Here is an 18,581-nt window from a genome sequence, read left to right as displayed (position 1 = left end):
TGCTTCCCAGGATAGACTCCCCCATCCTGTAAGTGTGGCCTACATTCTTTGTTCCTAGATGTAGACATGCAGCCATATTAAAACATGTTGTTTGCTTGCACCCCAGTTTCCCAAACACTCCAGATAGCTCTGAATCAGTGGCCTGTTCTCTTCATTATTTACCACTCGCCCAATTTTTGTGCTGTCTGCAAACTTGATCAGTGATGTTTTAAAGTTCCCCCCGCAGTCATAGATAAAAATGTTAAATAGAGTTGGGCCAAGAACCGATTCCCATGAGATCCCACTGGAAACACACCTGCTCAATGATGATTCCCTGTTTAGTTACTTTTTGAGACCTGTCAGCCAGTTTTTAATCCATTTAATATGTGACATGTCAGTTCTGGTTTTGTAATCAAAATGTCGTGTGGTACCAAGTCAAATGCCTTTATTACCCTTATCAGCCAAACATGTAATTTCTTAAAAAAAAAAAAAAAAAAAAAAAAAAAGATACCAGGTTAGTTTGACAGGATCTGTTTTTCATAAGCCCATGTTAATTTGCATTAATTACCTTAACTCTCTTTAATTCTTTATAAATTGGGTTCTGTGTCAGCCACTCCATTATCTTGCCCAGGATTGATGTAAGGCTGGCAGGCCAATAATTAACTGGGTTGTTACATTTACCCTTTTTAAAAATAGGCACAACCTTAGCTTTCTTCCAGTCGTCTGGAATTTCCCCAGTGCTACAAGACTTATTGAGAATTAACATTAATGATCCAATGAGCACCTCAGCCAGCTCTTTTAAAACTCTTGAATGCAAGTTAATTGGACCTGCTGATTTAAAAATGTCTAACTTCAGTAGCTTTTGTTTAACATCTTCCAGAGATGTTAGTGGAATGGAAAGAGTGTTATCACCATATGATAAGACTATATTATCTGTTTTTTCCCCAAATATGGAATAGAAATATATATTGAACATTTCTGCCTTTTCTGCATTATTATTGATGAATCTACCATTTCCATCTAATAATGGACCAGTACCGCTATCAGGACTCTTTTTGCTTCTAATATATTAAAAAAATCTCATTATTGTCCTTAATTCTGCTGGCCATTGATTTCTGCTTGTGTGTCTTGGCTTCCCTTATCAATTTTCTACAATTCCTAACTTCTGTTTTATATTAATTGGTATCAACTTCTGATTTCCTCCATTTCTTATATATTATTTTTTATTTTTTTACCACTACCTTCGCTTCCCGTCTTAACCCAGGTTGGTTTTTTACCCAGCACAGACTTCTTCCTCAATTGTGGGAGAGTGGCTTTTTCTTCATCTAGTAAGGTGTTCTTAAATGATTCCCAGTTATTCACATTTTTCGGATTATATTCTTCCTCCCAGCTGATTCGGCTCATAATTGTTTTCAGCTTTGTGAAATTGACCCGATTAAAGAACCGTGTGTGTGTGTATATATATATATATATATATATATTGCTTGTCTGGGCTTTATTCTGCTTGCAAATTGTAAGTGTGACCAAGTCATGATCATTCGTACCTAAGCTCCCATTAATTTTCAGTTATGTGATCAGTTCTGGGATCATACAGGGCTTAATATAAAGACAACGGGGGTCTTGATAGTGTCACAGAGGGCCTAATTTGTAGATAGTGGAGTTGCACAGGTGTCACTGTGGGCTTAATTTGGCCTGCAGAATCTTTATTATGCGTCATGACTTGTGCAGTGGAAAGAATCCAGCCTCACAGACTGGGGTGGGGGGAAACATGAAGGGCTGTGGGTTAGAAAAAACATTGTTTTACTTGTGGCACCTTAGAGACTAACCAATTTATTTGAGCATAATAAATTGGTTAGTCTCTAAGGTGCCACAAGTCCTCCTTTTCTTTTTCCCAACTCTGAAAACCAGTTTGACGCTGCAGTAGTGAACAAGAATGTGGTTATTGAGCATTGCATGCTAAAAAAAGTGCAATGGGTTATTTCTAGGACTGTGTACTGGGATGTGTAGCTGTGTGTGTGAGTGTGCGATTGCTCACAAACCCAAAAATATTCAGGTTTGTTAGATAAGGAAACAAATTCAAAGCAATGCTAATGCAACGTTGACGTTGCAATGTACATACCAAAGTCTGGAAATGGAAAGATATGGATCGGCCAGTAACCACAGGTTGGATACATGGAGTTTAGAGTTGTTATAGTTAAAACCATATACAGTAATATTATTTTTGCCATTACAAGAGACATACTCTATACAATAAAGCAAAGTGTTTGTGAAGGGGCTGAATTACGCCTGTTGTGGAAATCATAGTTTTAGCTGGCCAGGTTTTGTGATCAAAGCCCCAACCGTAACATTGTTAAGGTTTTTGCTTGCAATTTCTGTGGGTATTTTAGTGACAAGTTACTAATAGTGTGTTCATTTGTACGTCACAGGTTTGGTTTGCAGAACTCTGCTGTGGATTCTCAAATGAAATTAGTGATAGATGTGCTAAGCCTGCGTTTCAGAGTAACAGCCGTGTTAGTCTGTATTCGCAAAAGGAAAAGGAGGACTTGTGGCACCTTAGAGACTAACCAATTTATTTGACCATAAGCTTTCGTGAGCTACAGCTCACTTCATCGGATGCATTTTTCCACAGTATGCATCCGATGAAGTGAGCTGTAGCTCACGAAAGCTTATGGTCAAATAAATTGGTTAGTCTCTAAGGTGCCACAAGTCCTCCTTTTCATTAAGCCTGCGTTGTGCTTGGATGCACATTCAGCGCCAGATCATCCTGAGCCCAGTGTTGGCAGTGGGTAAACTTTGTAGTGCAGGCAAGGCTTTTATGCATGAACACTTAACTGCCATGGCATTTATGTCTCCACTTTCATGATGCCATGTCTCTTCAGTCCCAGATGAAGTGTCCTGAAGCTTTTGCTGTTGTGACGTTAGTGACTTGAACTGGGACCGCATAGAACATTGTTGCAACCAAGGTCCTGCAGTGGCACCAAATCTTGTATAAAGGGGGTCAAATAAGGTGTCTAAGACGAGGTTATGGTTTGCTGGTTAGGATTATGCGATCTGTTTGCATATATCTTTAAATACAAAAATGATACAAGTATTGGCTCTGTACTGTCTGTTTTTCAAACTTATGCTCTGCTTCTGGGTGACACCCCAGACAAGTTGGTGTCAACTTTGCCTAGCCTGATTGATGGCCCATTAAGGACCATCAGCTACACAACTGACCCATTGAGAGAAGGCAGACACGCCTTGCGACTCAGCAAGATGTGCAGGGACCTGCCTATGGACAAAATTCTGAGGTTTTCCCAGACCATGTGAGTGACAGCTTGTCCTTGGGACAAAGAAAGAAAGACCACATGGCAAGAGACTATAAAAACCTGCTGCAGCTCCTCCATCTTGTCTTCAATCCTGCTTCTGACCTCTGGAGGGACTTTGCTGCACTGAAGCTTTGAACCAAGGACTGAAAGACCCATCCCAGCTGGGGATGTTCTCCAGAGACTTGATTTGAACCTGCCATTTATTCCATCACTGCTATAAACCTGAACCAAGAAGTTGGCCGTCACTGTATGTCATTGATTCCATTTAACCACTTCTAGCTCTCATCTTTATCTTTTTCCTTTTATGAATAAAGCTTTAGATTTTAGATTCTAAAGGATTGGCAACAGCATGATTTGTGGGTAAGATCTGATTTGTATATTGACCTGGGTCTGGGGCTTGGTCTTTTGGGATCAAGAGAACCTTTTCTCTTTTACTGGGGTATTGGTTTTCATAACTATCTGTCCCCATAACGAGTGGCACTGGTGGGGGATACTGGGAAACTGGAGCATCTAGGGGAATTGCTTGTGTGACTTGTGGTTAACCAGTGTAGTAAAACCAAAGTCTTCTCTGTTTGGCTGGTTTGGTTTGCCTTGGTGTGCGTAGAAACCCCAGCCATTGGCACTCTCAGTTGGGTCCCGCCAGAACCAGCCTCGTTACAGCTGTGCAGTGAAGTGGCTGGTGTACTAAACATTCCCATGCAGCTCTCTCTCAGCTCTGTGGGGTAGATCTCCTGGGCACTCAGCTGCAGCTGCATGTTAATAGAATTGTCCCTGTGAACTCAGGAGTATGAAAACGTGTCGATGCCTTTACATCAGTAATCTGTTTGAAGGAATAGCTCTGTTAACTACAGCCAGTTAGTCCCATTGTTTAAAAAGTCTGCTAATTCAGCATCTCTATCGTGTGTAAAAGTTTTCAACAACAAGATTATAGGAATGTTCAATTTTTTCTGCAGGTACTTAGAAAGCCCCCAGTAGCTAAGTGCAGCTTTTAATTTCTAAAATATCTATTTCTTGCAGCTAGATGCATCATATAATTGCATAAAATGAAAACAAAAACCCATTAGCGCTGGCTGATCGTCCTAGGTCATGAGACCAGGTGCTTTGGAATGAAAGGAGAGTTGAACTTTTCTCTTCTGGTTCCTCCACATGCTCATTTGTAGTCCCTAGAATAACAAATCATAAACAAAGGCATTATTTAATTGTTGCCTCTAGCAATCTTCTGCGTGTGCTTTCCCTGTAACTTAGTTTAAGAGATGCCAAATCCCAATTCTTATCTTGACAAAGACTTGGAGTTTTACATGATCTCGTCTTTCTGATGCTGGCCTGGCAGCAAGCACTTGTTTCACATGGGGTTTAGAATCTCCCGTCTTTCTAGACCTGTGAGAATAGTGCTAAAACATACTGCACCTCTCACCTCTCTTTTGGTCTGCAGCACGTACATGAGTGTATTGATTCTCTACCCGCCCCCCACCCCTCCGCCCTTAATTTGGTGCAAGAACACAGACCCAGGAGCACTGCCAGTTAGTTTATTAGCGTTGACGTTGAGATTCATTAGCTGTAATCCAATTAGAAGCACACTGACAGATGTGTTTGTGGACTGGGGCTGTGTGCTGTTTTGGATTCAGAGACTTGTGATTCCTATTGGAGAGCTTGTTTTGGGTAATCTCATGAAAGATCTGTACTCCGGGCTCAGAGTGGCATCGGTTTTGATTTGTTTGCTAATAGAAACCTTTCTGTTTCCAAAAAGAAAAGGAGTACTTGTGGCACCTTTGAGACTAACCAATTTATTTGAGCATAAGCTTTCGTGAGCTACAGCTCAATTCATGAAGTGAGCTGTAGCTCACGAAAGCTTATGCTCAAATAAATTGGTTAGTCTCAAAGGTGCCACAAGTACTCCTTTTCTTTTTGCCAATACAGAGTAACACGGCTGTTACTCTGAAACCTTTCTGTTTCCAATTATTTTTCCTGATTGGGGAGACATCTTATTTCCCATGACACAGTTAAAAAGAGATGGTGAGTCTCGAGGAGGGAAGCCATCAAGGTGATTTAACAATGTTTTCTTTCTAGTTTGTTTGACTTAAACTTCCCCCAGATCTTAATTGAATGGAGGCCTGCCTGGCTATAAAAGTGCTGGTCCAATAGCCGTAAGATTTGGTTCAGTAATTATTGTGATTCACAGTACTGTGAGGCACTCCAAGCCCTGTGTCTGCAGTAAATGAAATCCAAATCTCCATCCTGAAACAGACACCCATTAGTCATTGAAATCTGCTCTTTGAACATATCATGGAAGGAGTCTTGGAAAAGAGACGACTAAGATGGGATATGATTGAGGTCTATAAAATCATGACTGGTGTGGAGAAAGTAAATAAGGAAGTATAGCACAAGAACTAGGGACCACCAAATGAAATGAATAGGCAGCAGGTTTAAAACAAACACAAGGAAGTATTTTTTCACTCACCGCACAGTCACCCTGTGGAACTCCTTGCCAGAGGATGTTGTGAAGGCCAAGACTATAACAGGGTTCAAAAAAGAACTAGGTACATTCATGGAGGATCGGTCCATCAGTGGCTGTTTGCCAGAAGCTGGGACTGGGCGACGGGATGGATCCCTTGATGATTCCCTGTTCTGTTCATTCCCTATGGGGCACCTGGCACTGGCCACTGTCGGCAGACAGGATCCTGGGCTAGCTGGATCTTTGGTCTGACCCAGTCTGGCCATTCTTATGTTCTGAAGGAGTCCAGGCATTCTGCTTTGGAAGCTTAATTCCACAGCTGTCTCCATGACTGCAGACTTGGGAAGCTCAAGGGGCACCAGAAATGTACTGCAGTGCACTTACCTCTGTGTGCATAATTTATCATTGCTGACTTAGCTGCCGCAAGCACCTGCCCTTCTTTCCCTGTAGGCTGCTTCAGCTCTAATCTGCCTGTGCGAGCAATGGAATTCTGTAATACCCCCTTGGGCGGTGTGGGGAGAGTGGCAGAGAGTTCAGGAGAATGCCTGGGGTTTGAGCGAGGAGAGATACTCCATTCCCTCCATGCGTGATGCATAGAGACGGTGAGGAGGTTGCTAAAACGTTCCAGTGTTTGATTGGGAAATTTTTATCATATGAAGCAATGTAAATATGTAATTTGCAATCAATACCATACACTGTGTAACGTCAGAATTACTGTATTGATTGCAACATTAGACGCAGGGCTGTGAGTACCTCGGAAGGTTGAGGAATCGAACGCCCAGACCTTGTGGTGTGTTTCACAATTGCAGAGCACACATCACTAGAGCAGGGCAATGATTGTTTCTTTATACAACAGTCGAGCTGGCACAACACAACTATCAACAGTGAACAAAGGGCAAATCCACAGCATGAGGAAGAACCAGAACAATGAAATAGAATATTGTTAATGTAGGGAACTGGGATTATTCCTGGGGATACCCAGGAGCGTGAGGCATCTTGCTACACCCTGCCCTTAGCTTGAGGTCTGTGCCTGCCATGTGTCAGCTCCTTGACTCCTCTGGCCATGGTCATCACAAGCGCTTCCCTCTGAGCCTGCCAGGCTCTGCTGTCCCTTTGCAGGTTCACAGTAGGCACATACCAACCTCCGAATGTCCAGCCCCTGGCCTACTGAACAACCGCCAGGTTTGCTGCTCCCCAAGGAACAGTACCCTGACTGTACTAGTTACACCTGAGATCGCAGCGCCACTTGCCACACAGCACTTGGGTGTGTTGTGAAAACAAGCAAAAGCTTATTTAATAAAGAGTAGGGATTCAAATGAAAAGTAGAAATATTGGAAACAAATGGTTACATGTAAAATAGAAACAGCATTCTAGAACCTAGACTGACTGACTTAGTTACTGGTAACCCTTATACAGCTATGCTCAGCCCAAATCCTTCCAGTTTATTACAGCCAAGCTTGGCTGTGATCTTCCATTCATGAGACGTGTCACACTGTCCTGTTGTGTCCTCAGTGGAAAGATGCGGAGGAGTACCTCTCCCCCGCCCCCCGTTGTCTTCATTGTTAACCAGGATCTCCCCTGCAGGTTGTTTTTCCGTGTGCCTCTTTCTTGTCCATTTCACAATCTCCTGATTAGCATCCAGCTTAGATTGTAGACAGGCCTCCATTGTGGAGTGGATGATACACAACCCACATGACCAGTGAGTGAGAGAAAAGCATTTATTCCCATCTGGTGACCTTTCTTAACTCTCAGACCATAAGAACATAATTTTCAGTATGGATACACAATTCCTTAAACAGCATCCATCCACATGTTTCACAGTGATTATGCAACCAGTGGGCTGTTGGCTCTTCGTGGAGACCTCACATGCCACCCTTTGATAAACTTAATATGCATACATCTGACCTAGGGGATCCCTGTCAAACTCTGTGCACCCCATGTGCCCTCTAACATAGAATCATAGAAGATTAGGGTTGGAAGAGACCTTGTGAGGTCATCTAGTCCAACCCCCCGCTCAAAGCAGGACCAACCCCAGCTAAATCATCCCAGCCAAGGCTTTGTCAAGCCGGGCCTTCAAAAGCTTGAAGGATGGAGATTCCACCACCTCCCTAGGGAACCCATTCCAGTGCTTCACCACCCTCCTAGTGAAGCAGTTTTTCCTAATATCCAACCTAGACCTCCCCCACTGCAACTTGAGACCATTGCTTCTTGTTCTGTCATTTGCCGCCACTGAGAACAGTCTAGATCCATCCTCTTTGGAAACCCCTTTCAGGTAGTTGAAAGCAGCTATCAAATCCCCCCTCATTCTTCTCTTCCACAGACTAAACAATCCCAGTTCCCTCAGCCTCTCCTCATAAGTCATGTGCCCCAGCCCCCTGATCATTTTCATTGCGCCCCGCTGGACTCTCTCCAGTTTGTCCATATCTTTTCTATAGTGGGGGGACCAAAACTGGATGCAGTAGTCCAGATGTGGCCTCTGGACCAGTGCCGAATAGAGGGGAATAATCATTTCCTTCGATTTGCTGGCAGTGTTCCTATTAATGCAGCCCCATATGCCCTTAGCCTTCTTGGCAACAAGGGCACACTGCTGAGTCATATCCAGCTTCTCGTCCACTGTCATCCCCAGGTCCTTTTCTGCAGAACTGCTGCTGAGCCATTTGGTCCCTAGTCTGTAGCGGTGCATGGGATTCTTCCTTCCTAAGTGCAGGACTCTACACTTGTTCTTGTTGGACCTCATCAGATTTCTTTTGGCCCCATCCTCCAATTTGTCTAGGTTACTCTGGACCCTATCCGTACCCTCCAGTGTATCTACCTCTCCCCACAGCTTAGTATCATCCACAAACTTCCTGAGGGTGCAATCCATTCAATCATCCAGATCATTAATGAAGATGTTGAACAAAAGCGGCCCCAGGACTGATCCCTGGGGCACTCTGCTTGAAACTGGCTACCAACTAGACATCGAGGCATTGATCACTACCCGTTGAACCCAACGATCTAGCCAGCTTTCTGTCCACCTTATAGTTCATTCATCCAGTTGATAGTGCTCTGACTTGCTGGCAGGAATACTGTGTTGGCACCAAGCTGTTCCTGGGTTTTAGAGACCCTGTTTATAATTTTGGAAAATAAATTCCTTTTGCTCTGAGAGGGTCCTCTCTCATATGTAATGTTGCTAGGTATTTGTGACCATCAATTGTCAGGCATCTTGCAACCTACCTAGCTTCTGGGAACAAGGAGAGAATTTCCATTCATGGCACTCTCTCTTTCCTAACAGCTCATTAGAAACTTAGGCCCCAATCCTGTAATTGGATCTCTTGGGGCAGAACCACATGCTTCTGTGAAGCCCCAATGATGCAGTGGAAAAATCATGAATACACAGCATTTGATATGGGGGGCAAATCCTTGCAGCCCTCGCACAAGTGGGCGAACATTTTGCATTGGATTTTGGTCGGGATCTCAGCGGACTAATGCACTGTAATGTTTGCCAACCACTTTTCCAGGAAAGAAATACAAAATAATAGATGCCGTAGAGCAGGTTGATCAGGCACTTCTTTGCTTTCTTTCTCCCAGCATAAGAACAAAGGGATATTGAAGCAAATTGGTAGGCAGCAAGTTTAAATACGATAAAAGGAATTACTTTTTCACACAGTCTGTGGAACTGATTGCCACAAGATGTCACTGAAATCAAGTGTTTAGCAAGATTATAGTAAGGACTTCTTTAATAAAAAAAAAAAAAAAGAAAAGGCGGGAAGAGACATAAGCCCTCCTGCTCCAGGCCACAAACCAACCACTGACTGACAGGTTAGGACGAAACTTTCCTTGTAAGCAGGCTATTCCATATCTATTCTGCAGGGTTTGTTGCACCTTCCTCTGAAGCAATCTGGTGCTGGAAACTGAACTAGGATCTGGCTAGCCGGACCGTTGGTCTCAGTCAGTATCTTGTGTGGCAATTAACCCCCACCCCCCACTTCCTGCATGCTAGTGGCTGTTAGTATCTTAGTCTAGGGTATAGAGATGTCAGGGCTGTGGCAGACAGAACACATTTTGGGGGAAAAACATCCGTGCAGGGGCCATCTCTTTGTATAGTACCTAGCACAATGGGGTCCTGGCTGTGACTACAGCTCCTGGGTGCTGTGGTGATACACTGTCACCTCCTGCTTTCTCAGTAGTTTGGTCTCTGTTCTTACACCCAGGCTGTACACCATGGCCCAAGCGGAGAAGAAAGGCGGACTGCTCTGGAAATCTTCAGCCTCCAAGAAACTATTGAAAGAGAAGGTTGTGCTAATGTACGATGAGATCTTCATGGTAAGGACTGGGTCCCTTTTCCTTTTGTCCCTTTGGTTTGCCGAGAGAGCTCCATGTGGTGGATTCTTCTCCATGAGACAGGGCACGCTTTTGTCCAGGCCAGGCTGTCCCATAACTGTCTCAAATGACATGCCTTCCTCTGCTGCCTCCTTCAGTGTCACTGTGTGGCGTTCCCCGGGGGATCTAGAATGTGGTGGCCATGAAGTTAGGAAAGGGAGTGGCAGGCCAGGGGAGCCAGTGTAGTAGGAGGCAGGGACTCCATAGTGAGGAGCTGTGAGGAATCTTCTCCTTTTTGGTTTGGGGGAGAGAATATTTCTGGGAGAAAAGAAGAAAAGCTGCTCAGGCGAGAATGGCTTCTGCAAATCCCGCTTTTGGGAATCGGTGTTGGCAATATATTGTACTTGGAGAACTCCAGTGACAGGTGAGTAGCCTTGTCTTCCGGAGTCTGAACTGTTTACACTGATGTTCTGTCTGTGTGCTTAGCCTTTCTCCTAGCTGTACTGTTTGTTCTCATGGGGTCTCCTTTCTCTTTCAGACAGAGGACCCCAGTAAATGCAGCCCTCGGTTCTGGGAGGAGCTTTTCCTCATGAAGGTACCGTAAGAGTTGAAAACCATCCTCTTATCTTTTGATTCGCCTTTGCTTGTGTGGCCTGGGATGTGGCAGGGACTTGCTCTCCTGTGGGTCTCCGCTTCCTTTCAGCAGCTGGAGGAAAATGCATTAATTGGTTTTTCCTTCGTTCCTGACCGACAGGTGAACCTGGAGTATCTAGAAAGCAAGCTGGAGTCTCTGGACGGAGAAGAGTTAATGAAGATAAAAGATAACGTTAACTGTTTGTTCCAGCGCTGCATCCAGGCCTTGGGAGAAGAGCACCCCATCCGAGTGGTCAATGCGTTACAGGTACCGGCTCTGATGGCTCGGGAGTCCGTATGCGTGGGCCGGTTTTCCGCTTATGCATATTGTCAAGCACCTTGCGCTAGTTTCTTTAGCGGGGCTGAGAGGCAGTGGCTTCTCACTGGTAGCTTTCATTATTTATTCCGTTTGGAGGTTCGAGACCAGCACAGTCCTATCTATCTTGGGAAATGTAAATTGCTTTTAAAATGCAAATTCTGAGTTTCTGGAATTGTGAGGAAGACCACCTGCAGCGGGGTGGGTTGGGAAGGGAGGAAGGTGAGGGACCCTTCAATGCAACAGGTAACCCGGCTGGGAGCTGAAGTATAGTCCAAGAGCAGGTTGTTTGTTCTCTCTTCCCCCCCACCTACTCCCTGCCCCTCATTGAGTTTCCTGACAGAGGAAATGAAATAAAGCTCTGGAGAAGGTGGAGTGAAGTCTGTACAAGAGACCACGCTTATTAGACAATGACTTGTCTGATGAGATTGTATCCATATCTTTGGGGACATTTAGAGCAATTTTGCTCTATGCTTTAGAAATACATTTTTTTAAAGGAACACCAAGAATTGCTAAACAGAGTGTCAGGTGCTGCCCTGGGCTCAGCGTCCCCTTCTGGGCCTTGGCAGTTACACTTCTCTGGTTGTAAATGTGTCTGTCTCCCTTGTTGGTGTGTGGGGCACCCATGCAAGCTGAGGAAACTGTCTGACTGTACAGGCGAAGCAGTGAGAATGGCTGTCTGCATGGTGCAGTCAAATGCGCACACTGGAAAAATATGTATTTTCTCTAATCTCCGAGTTCTCCCAATCTGAGGAGTTACATAGAACAACGGGAAGGGAAGAGTTCAGACAGTAGTGGAACCTAAATTGATGATGGCCCTTGAAGCATCTGTTCTTTGTCAGTCTCTGGAGCAGGGCTTGGAATGGATTTTGGGGGGCGAGTCGTAGGTGTGGCCTGACATCCTGTGCTCAGCTGCTTCCTTCCCTCTTCCCTTCACAGACATTATGTGCCCTGATTCGTGGCGTCCATCAGAAGAACAAATCTACCTCTGGGTTTGACATCATCAACATGCTCATGGGCTTCGACAGAGCAGAGCTGTGCATGAAGGTAAGGGTCCTGGCTTCAGAGGAGCAGCTTGCTGCTCGCCAGCCCTATCCTACAGGGATGTCCTCTATAGACAGTTGCCGTTATGAAGAACCACCTGTGCGTGCTTGAACACTGAAGCGAATTATTAAATGCAGCTGCCCCGTGTATTCTGCCTGCCAAAGGCCCAGCACAAGGGCGCTTGTAATTCATTACAAATCTAACGTAATGATGGAGGGAGGTCGTTCCTTTCCATTCACGCCAATGTGTTGATTCCTGGATTGTCATGAATAGAATTTAAGGCCAGAAGGGATTGTTAGATTATCTAGTCTGACCTGCTGTATAACGCAGGCTGGAAAATTCCACCCAGTTACCCCAGTATTGAGTCCAAGCGCTGGGGGTAGCAATCTTTTTGGTGCTCCGATTTCCCTCGGTACAGCTGGGTGGGTGGGAACTTAGACAGCGTAAACTCAGCCAGCGTCTGACCTTTGAATTTTTTACTGGTGAGTGTAGTTGCTTGAACAGCGTTTAACTATCCACAGGCAAACTCTGTCCTGCTGCTAGGCTGCTCAGGTACACGTCTGGTTTATAGCAGTCAGAGGTCAGAATGCCGCTGTTCATGCTGGCGTCTGATCTGTAAATCAGTTACAAGGTGGGGAGGCTCTTCAGGGCATTGGAACGTACATTACTTTTGAGTGCCACCTCCTTTCATGGGGGTGATGGAAGGGGACAGTTTAATAAGGCGCTTTGTGTCTCAGTTATGGAGTAACCCTTCTATGAATAATAAGATTTGATGGTTAGCTGTGGAACAGCTCCAGTGAGGTGGTGGGATAACTGGGCAAATGTGCTGTAAGGACTGATGTGGTCCAGCAAGTTAACGTCACATGTGGCCTAGATTTTGGCTGGTACCAGTTCGTCCCTGGCTCCTGACAAGGCTGGAGGGGGGGGTTTAGTGTTGTTCAGCGATTGGTAGCCAGACTGGTGTGCTATACGTAACCTGATGGATTCAGATCGCGAAGGCTTATTGTGACTGTGTCCTTCCTCAGAATCTGATGGAGAGCTTGGACTCGCTGCTTTGTGCAGAAGGCTCCGAAAGCCTGAAGAGTTTGTGTCTGAAGCTGCTTCTCTGCTTGGTAACGGTAAATAACACAAAACTGAAGTTTCGCTTAGAAACCTTGATGGGCAGCTATGCCGGCAAACTGACCAAAGGACGGGGAGGATCTGTGAGTGCAGAGGACAAAGTGTGGTACAGGGTCTGGTTGCTGGAAGTGCTGCTTCTAGAATGATCTTTCTTCCTGGGCTGACATTGCAGTGTCAGTTGATCAGTGTCTTTAATGGCTACGTGTCATTTCCAGAATTGTTCCTTTAGAGAGCAGCTATGTTAAAGAGCCCCGGGTGGCAGCCCTGTGGAGTTTGGAAGGGCTGCAGGCTAGCGAAGGGCTGTCCTGTCCTGAGGCACAGATGTGATCTTCAATTGGCACTGGGATGATTCCAGGCCGGCTCAGCCATTTCCACCCTTGCAAGGGGAAGGGGCCTCGGGCTGGGAGCTGTTACTGTTTCTGTGGTGGTGTGATGAGTATGTAAGGAAGTTGGTCTGTCCCTGGGACAGTGAGTTACACACAGCAGCGTGGAAGTTTCCTGTGTTGCACAGAGTCTGAGACGCTCCTGGCAGATGCAGTGACTGGGGTGCACACAAGAAAGGAGTCGGGGTGCTGGGAGGAGGGTGAGTCTGCACAGCTATTCCCACTTTGCTCTGCTCTCGTCCTACCTGGACTCTTGCCTTGCTGAGAGCACATGAACTTAGAGCGTCTGTTCAGTAGGGGAACGTGCCTGTTTCCGTGCACACTGGAGGCAGGTACAGAACGTTAGGGATTATGGAGCTTCAGTCAGCGTTTTAAAAAGCCTTTGATTGCTTTCAGGTGACAGACAACATCAGCCAGAACACAATCCTGGAATATGTGATGATTAACAGTATATTTGAAGCTATTTTACAGGTAAGTGTTTCTCATCTCTGGCTGTTAGGTCTTTTCCCATAGTGTCAGACTTTCATCAGTGCATTTACTGTTCAGTGCTTTAAATACAGCAGAGGTTCGCTGGTGTTACATGTCAACTTCTTACTCCTAGCTCGGTGGTAGATTTTATAATGCTGCCGCCTCCTTATGCCGGTCTATTGGTTTCAGTCACTGGTGGGCTTTTAAGATTGTCACACTTGTGTCTTTTGTGCTCAGAAAGCAGATGAATAGCTCTGTGGGTCTAATTTCATGGAGGATTTCTAGACTAGAGGAACTTATTATGACAGTCAGCCTGGGTATTTCCAGCAATTTTCTCCCCTTTGATATGGTATGCTTTTTAGGAGAAGTATTTGAGTGTGTCCTGGCAATACACTGAGATACTGTCACAGCCAGTGCTGGGTGATGCTGTGGCTGCGACATTTTGCTCTCTCTAAGCCTGTGTACGTAACTGGCTCTCTCTGGTTTCTTATATGCGTTGCAATTCACTGTTCTAAATCTCATACATAGGGCCCTACCAAATTCACGGTCCATTTTGGTAAATATCACGGTCATAGCATTTAAAAAATCTTCAATTTCATGGTTTCAGATGTTTAAATCTTAAATTTCACAGTGTTGTAAGCGTGGGCGTCCTCACCCAAAAGAGGGTCAGGCGGGAGGTTGCAAGGCTATTGTAGGGGGGTTGCGGTATTGCCACCCTACTTCCGCGCTGCCGTCAGCGTTGGGTGGCTGGAGAGCGGCAGCTCTGAAGTCGGTGCCATCGCCACCAGAGTGGAGAAGTAAGGATGGCAATATCCTGCCCTGCCACCCAATATCCTGCCCTGCCACCCAATATCCTGCCCTGCCACCCAATATCCTGCCCTGCCACCCTTACTTCTGCACTGAGGCTGGTGGTGGCGGCTCTGCTTTCTGGGCTGGGTGCCTGGCCGGGAGCCACCGCTCTCCAGCCGCCCAGCTCTGAAGGCAGCTCTGAAGTAAGGATCGCAACATCGCGGCTCCTCTACTATAGCCAGACTTTACAGGGGAGACCAGATTTCATCATTTGTGATGCTTTTTTCGTGGCTGTGAATTTGGTAGGGCCCTACTCATACGTCACTTAGCGCATAATATGCTGATATGTTACATATTGTTCTGCTTGGCCTTGCTTCTTCAGGAAACTAGCTATGTTTCATAGTCAACTACTGGGTAACATGATGCATTCCTGCTTCTTGTTTCAGATTCTGTCCAACCCACCTAGTCGCCGGGAGCATGGTTATGACGCTGTTGTCCTTCTTGCTTTGCTAGTTAACTACAGAAAGTATGAGGTAGGTGTTGGGGGCAGAGAGCCATTTCGTTACCCTGATGTCTTTCTTCAGCCAGTTTGTCCTTGGGATGCGAGCCCTTAGTGAGTGCTAAAATACACTTGTAAAGGCCAACCACTGCTCAGACAGCTTGATACCTCTTTAAACCCTCCTTTTATTTGCTGTTTCAAGAACAGCCCTTGGTGCTGTGAGACTAAAATCTGTTTCCTCTCAGAAGGTGGGCTCTCTATTGCGTGAGTCCGCACTGGCTGGCTGTTGTAAGGTTCTGCACAAGAGCTGCAGTGTTGCCATCCATACAATTTCTAGAAAAAGGCATTGAAACGTTTAGCAGGGTAAAAACGGACAATTACAGGAGCTGGGCACAACATCTGCATGTTCATTGGCAGAGAATATGTCAGTAATTTCCCCATCCCATTTTGACAGTATCTGTTTCTTTTACATGTACGTGCATATCCAAAGGTGCAGGTGTTCAAACAGTTATTTATATACAAGTACAAAGGAAAGGTGTTCAGGGGATTTGCACTTTATCTATGGAAATACTTTACTTCGATTTGCAGGAAGGCCTCTTGAAAGAATCATTAATGTGTAGCGTGTGTGTGTGTGTAAAATATATTTTCTCCAAAGAGAAGCAAGTTGTTATAGAGTTGCCTTGGGTTTCAGACCCCGGACATGTGATTTGGAGCTGACTGTCAAGTCAAAAGAATTTAGAACTCTCTGGAGCGATGCCGGTCATGTGACTAGAGGATGAGCTGAAATGTCACAGCCTACAACTCCTTAGGAGAATGAGAAATGTGGCTTTGCATCTCTCTGATTGCCGCCTTCTTCTCAAGAAACATAATTCTCCTTTCCTTTTCCAAGCTGGGATGCTGTATTTAGTAATCTGCTTGTGTTTCTACAAATTTTTTTTTCTACTGATCTTATTCTTGAGAGAGAAAATGAAAGAAATGTTAAAATACATGTGAAATGTCAGTGCCTCTTTACATGAGGCATGATGATATAATTGTCTGTCTTAAGAGTTTTCCTTAACGTCGGGATTTTGAATTTAATTGTTTGGAAACATGAGTTCTGGACTCTTAAGTTTTGCACTAATCATGAAATACAGATATGTTTCTATCTGACCTCATTCCTGACTGAGGAAGAGAGAGTATATATTAAGGTTTCCTTGTGTGTGTTCATATTGCTGTAGTGTTTACAATATGCTCGGGCTAATCAGATGCAGACGAAGACGCAGAGGAAGAATGACGTATCTAAATGAAATGCAGGGGGAATTTAGGCAATTTCTCAAGTTAGAATTTGGCTGGGACACTAAGGCTGATGAATCAGTGTTTACTAAAAGTGTCAAATTGTGATAGGCTTCTGTTTTGCCTTAAAATTCTGTGTAATACAATACAGCACCAACACCAGCATCACAAAAGTAAAGCTTGATCAACTTAAAGATGGCAACATGAATCAGCTTTCTTACACATGGTGCAGCTAGTGATGCCTATAATTAAGATTGCTGAGCACTTTCTATTATAAGATCATGTTTTCAGTTGTTTATAACTTTGCCATTTATAAACTTTACCTGTTTCCAGGCTGGGTGTCTGCCTCAGGCTGAATTTCCTTTTTTTAAGGATTCAGCCATTTCCTACACAACGTTAGGGAAAAATACGTTGTTTTGCCCATTTAAAACAGTTCCTGTAATTGTTCTGTTGAGAAGCGGGCTCTGTGCTTTAGAGCAGGGATTGAAATTTGGCTGTGGGTGGCTGTGGTGCCTTTCACCATCTCCATGAAACTCTGCTCGCATCTGACTAATTTATAAGCCTCTGAAAATCTCTATTTGCACATGTTCAGCAGAAGTTTGTTAGTGGCAGCTAAAGTCTCCAAAGAGTCTGTCTGCACTGAGCATGCTCCAACCCCTCATAACTCCTGATCATCCCCGCAGACCACCTGAGCTTGATGCAGCCCAGCGATGCAGGGGCTGAGCAGGATTTGTCCTGCGATAACTCTCCGGGCTGCCGGGGGTCACTATTGTACTAGTCACCAGAACTGAGAACAGGGAGAGCCATGCTGTCAGTGCCACCTGCTAGTGCCCAGGCAACAACAAGGAGGAGGAGAACGGAGCAGCCTAACTCACTTGCAAATGGGTGAGGAGCAGGGCAGGGGGCAGGGACAGGAGTTGGGGGCGGGATGGATAGGACCAGTGGGGGCAGACAGGGATATGGGGGAATCAAGGACAAAAGGTTCTATAACCATCAGAACACACATCTAGTCCATGGAATTGAATCATGGATTCCTGAGTCTGAACACTCCTCTGCTGTCTAGCAAGTGGCTAGGAATCCCACTGGCAAAATGTCTTTCCCCCTCCACCTAGAGCAGGGATGGGCAAACCATGGCCCGTGGGCTGGATCCAGCCTGTCAGGGCTTTGGATTCGGCCCACGGGATTGCCCCCCGTGGTGCCGCAGGCTGTGTACCACTCTCAGAAGCGGCTAGCACCACGTCCCTGGGGTCGGGGGGGCGGGTTGGAAAGAAGAGCTCTGTGCGTTGCCCTTGCCTCCAGGCACCGCCCCCCGCAGCTCTTACTGGCCGGGAGCGGGGAACCATGGCCAATGGGAGCTTGGGGGGAGGTACCTGGAGGTGCGACAAGAGCAGTGCATAGAGCCCTGTGGCCCCCCCGCCTCTCCCAGGGGCTGTGCAGGGACATGGTGTTGGCCACTTCCTGGCACGGTGTGGGTCCCCGGTGCGCACCGCTGCCACCCTGGAACCGCTTTAGGTAAGCAGTGCTGGGCCGGAGCCTGGACCCTCCTGCACCCCAACTACCTGCCCTGAGCCCTCTGCTGCACCCCTGTGCACCACAACTCCTTGCCCTGAGCCCCCTGTCACACCCCGCACCCCTCCTGCACCCCAACCCCCTGCCCTGAGCTCCCTCCCACAGTCTGCACCCCTCCTGCACACCTGCCCTGAGCTCCCTCTTGCACCCCGCACCCTTCTTGCACCCCAGCCCCTTTCTTTGAGCCCCCTCATAAACCCCGCACCCCTCCTCTGCCTCAATCCCTTGCCGTGAGTCCGTTCCTGCATACCACACCCCCTCCCACACTCCGCACCCCAACCCCCTGCCCCAGCCCTGCATACAATTTCTCCGCCCAGATGTGGCCCTTGGCCCAAAAAGTTTGCCCACCCCTGACCTAGAGGATAACAGCTTACTACTGCTACCAGTTATTCATGTAGCACAAGTGGTGGACATCTGTGCTGTGAGCCAACAAGTTCCAGCTCTGTGTTCT

At 46.1% G+C, this 18,581-nt stretch overlaps 1 protein-coding gene across 3 annotated transcripts in view; it reads left to right on the top strand.

Moving 5' to 3' along the window:
- ARMH3 (armadillo like helical domain containing 3) overlaps positions 1-18,581 on the top strand; it is a 179,975-nt gene that overhangs the window by 9,630 nt on the left and 151,764 nt on the right. For 2 of the 3 annotated variants that reach the window (XM_077823332.1, XM_077823333.1), the window contains exons 2-8: positions 9,930-10,041; positions 10,577-10,633; positions 10,793-10,939; positions 11,927-12,034; positions 13,057-13,149; positions 13,930-14,004; positions 15,237-15,323. In XM_077823332.1, the coding sequence (XP_077679458.1) occupies positions 9,940-10,041; positions 10,577-10,633; positions 10,793-10,939; positions 11,927-12,034; positions 13,057-13,149; positions 13,930-14,004; positions 15,237-15,323 (669 nt within the window). In that variant the 5' untranslated portion in view covers positions 9,930-9,939. Of the gene's footprint in view, positions 1-9,591; positions 9,667-9,929; positions 10,042-10,576; positions 10,634-10,792; positions 10,940-11,926; positions 12,035-13,056; positions 13,150-13,929; positions 14,005-15,236; positions 15,324-18,581 lie in introns of those variants that run through there. The other variant, XM_077823334.1, reaches the window with a different exon arrangement.

The sequence above is a fragment of the Eretmochelys imbricata genome, chromosome 7, assembly GCF_965152235.1.
Source record: "Eretmochelys imbricata isolate rEreImb1 chromosome 7, rEreImb1.hap1, whole genome shotgun sequence".
NCBI classification, from domain to species: Eukaryota; Metazoa; Chordata; order Testudines; family Cheloniidae; genus Eretmochelys; species Eretmochelys imbricata.
The sequence above is the reverse complement of the archived record's forward strand: the minus strand, read 5'-3'. Positions and strand labels throughout refer to the sequence as shown.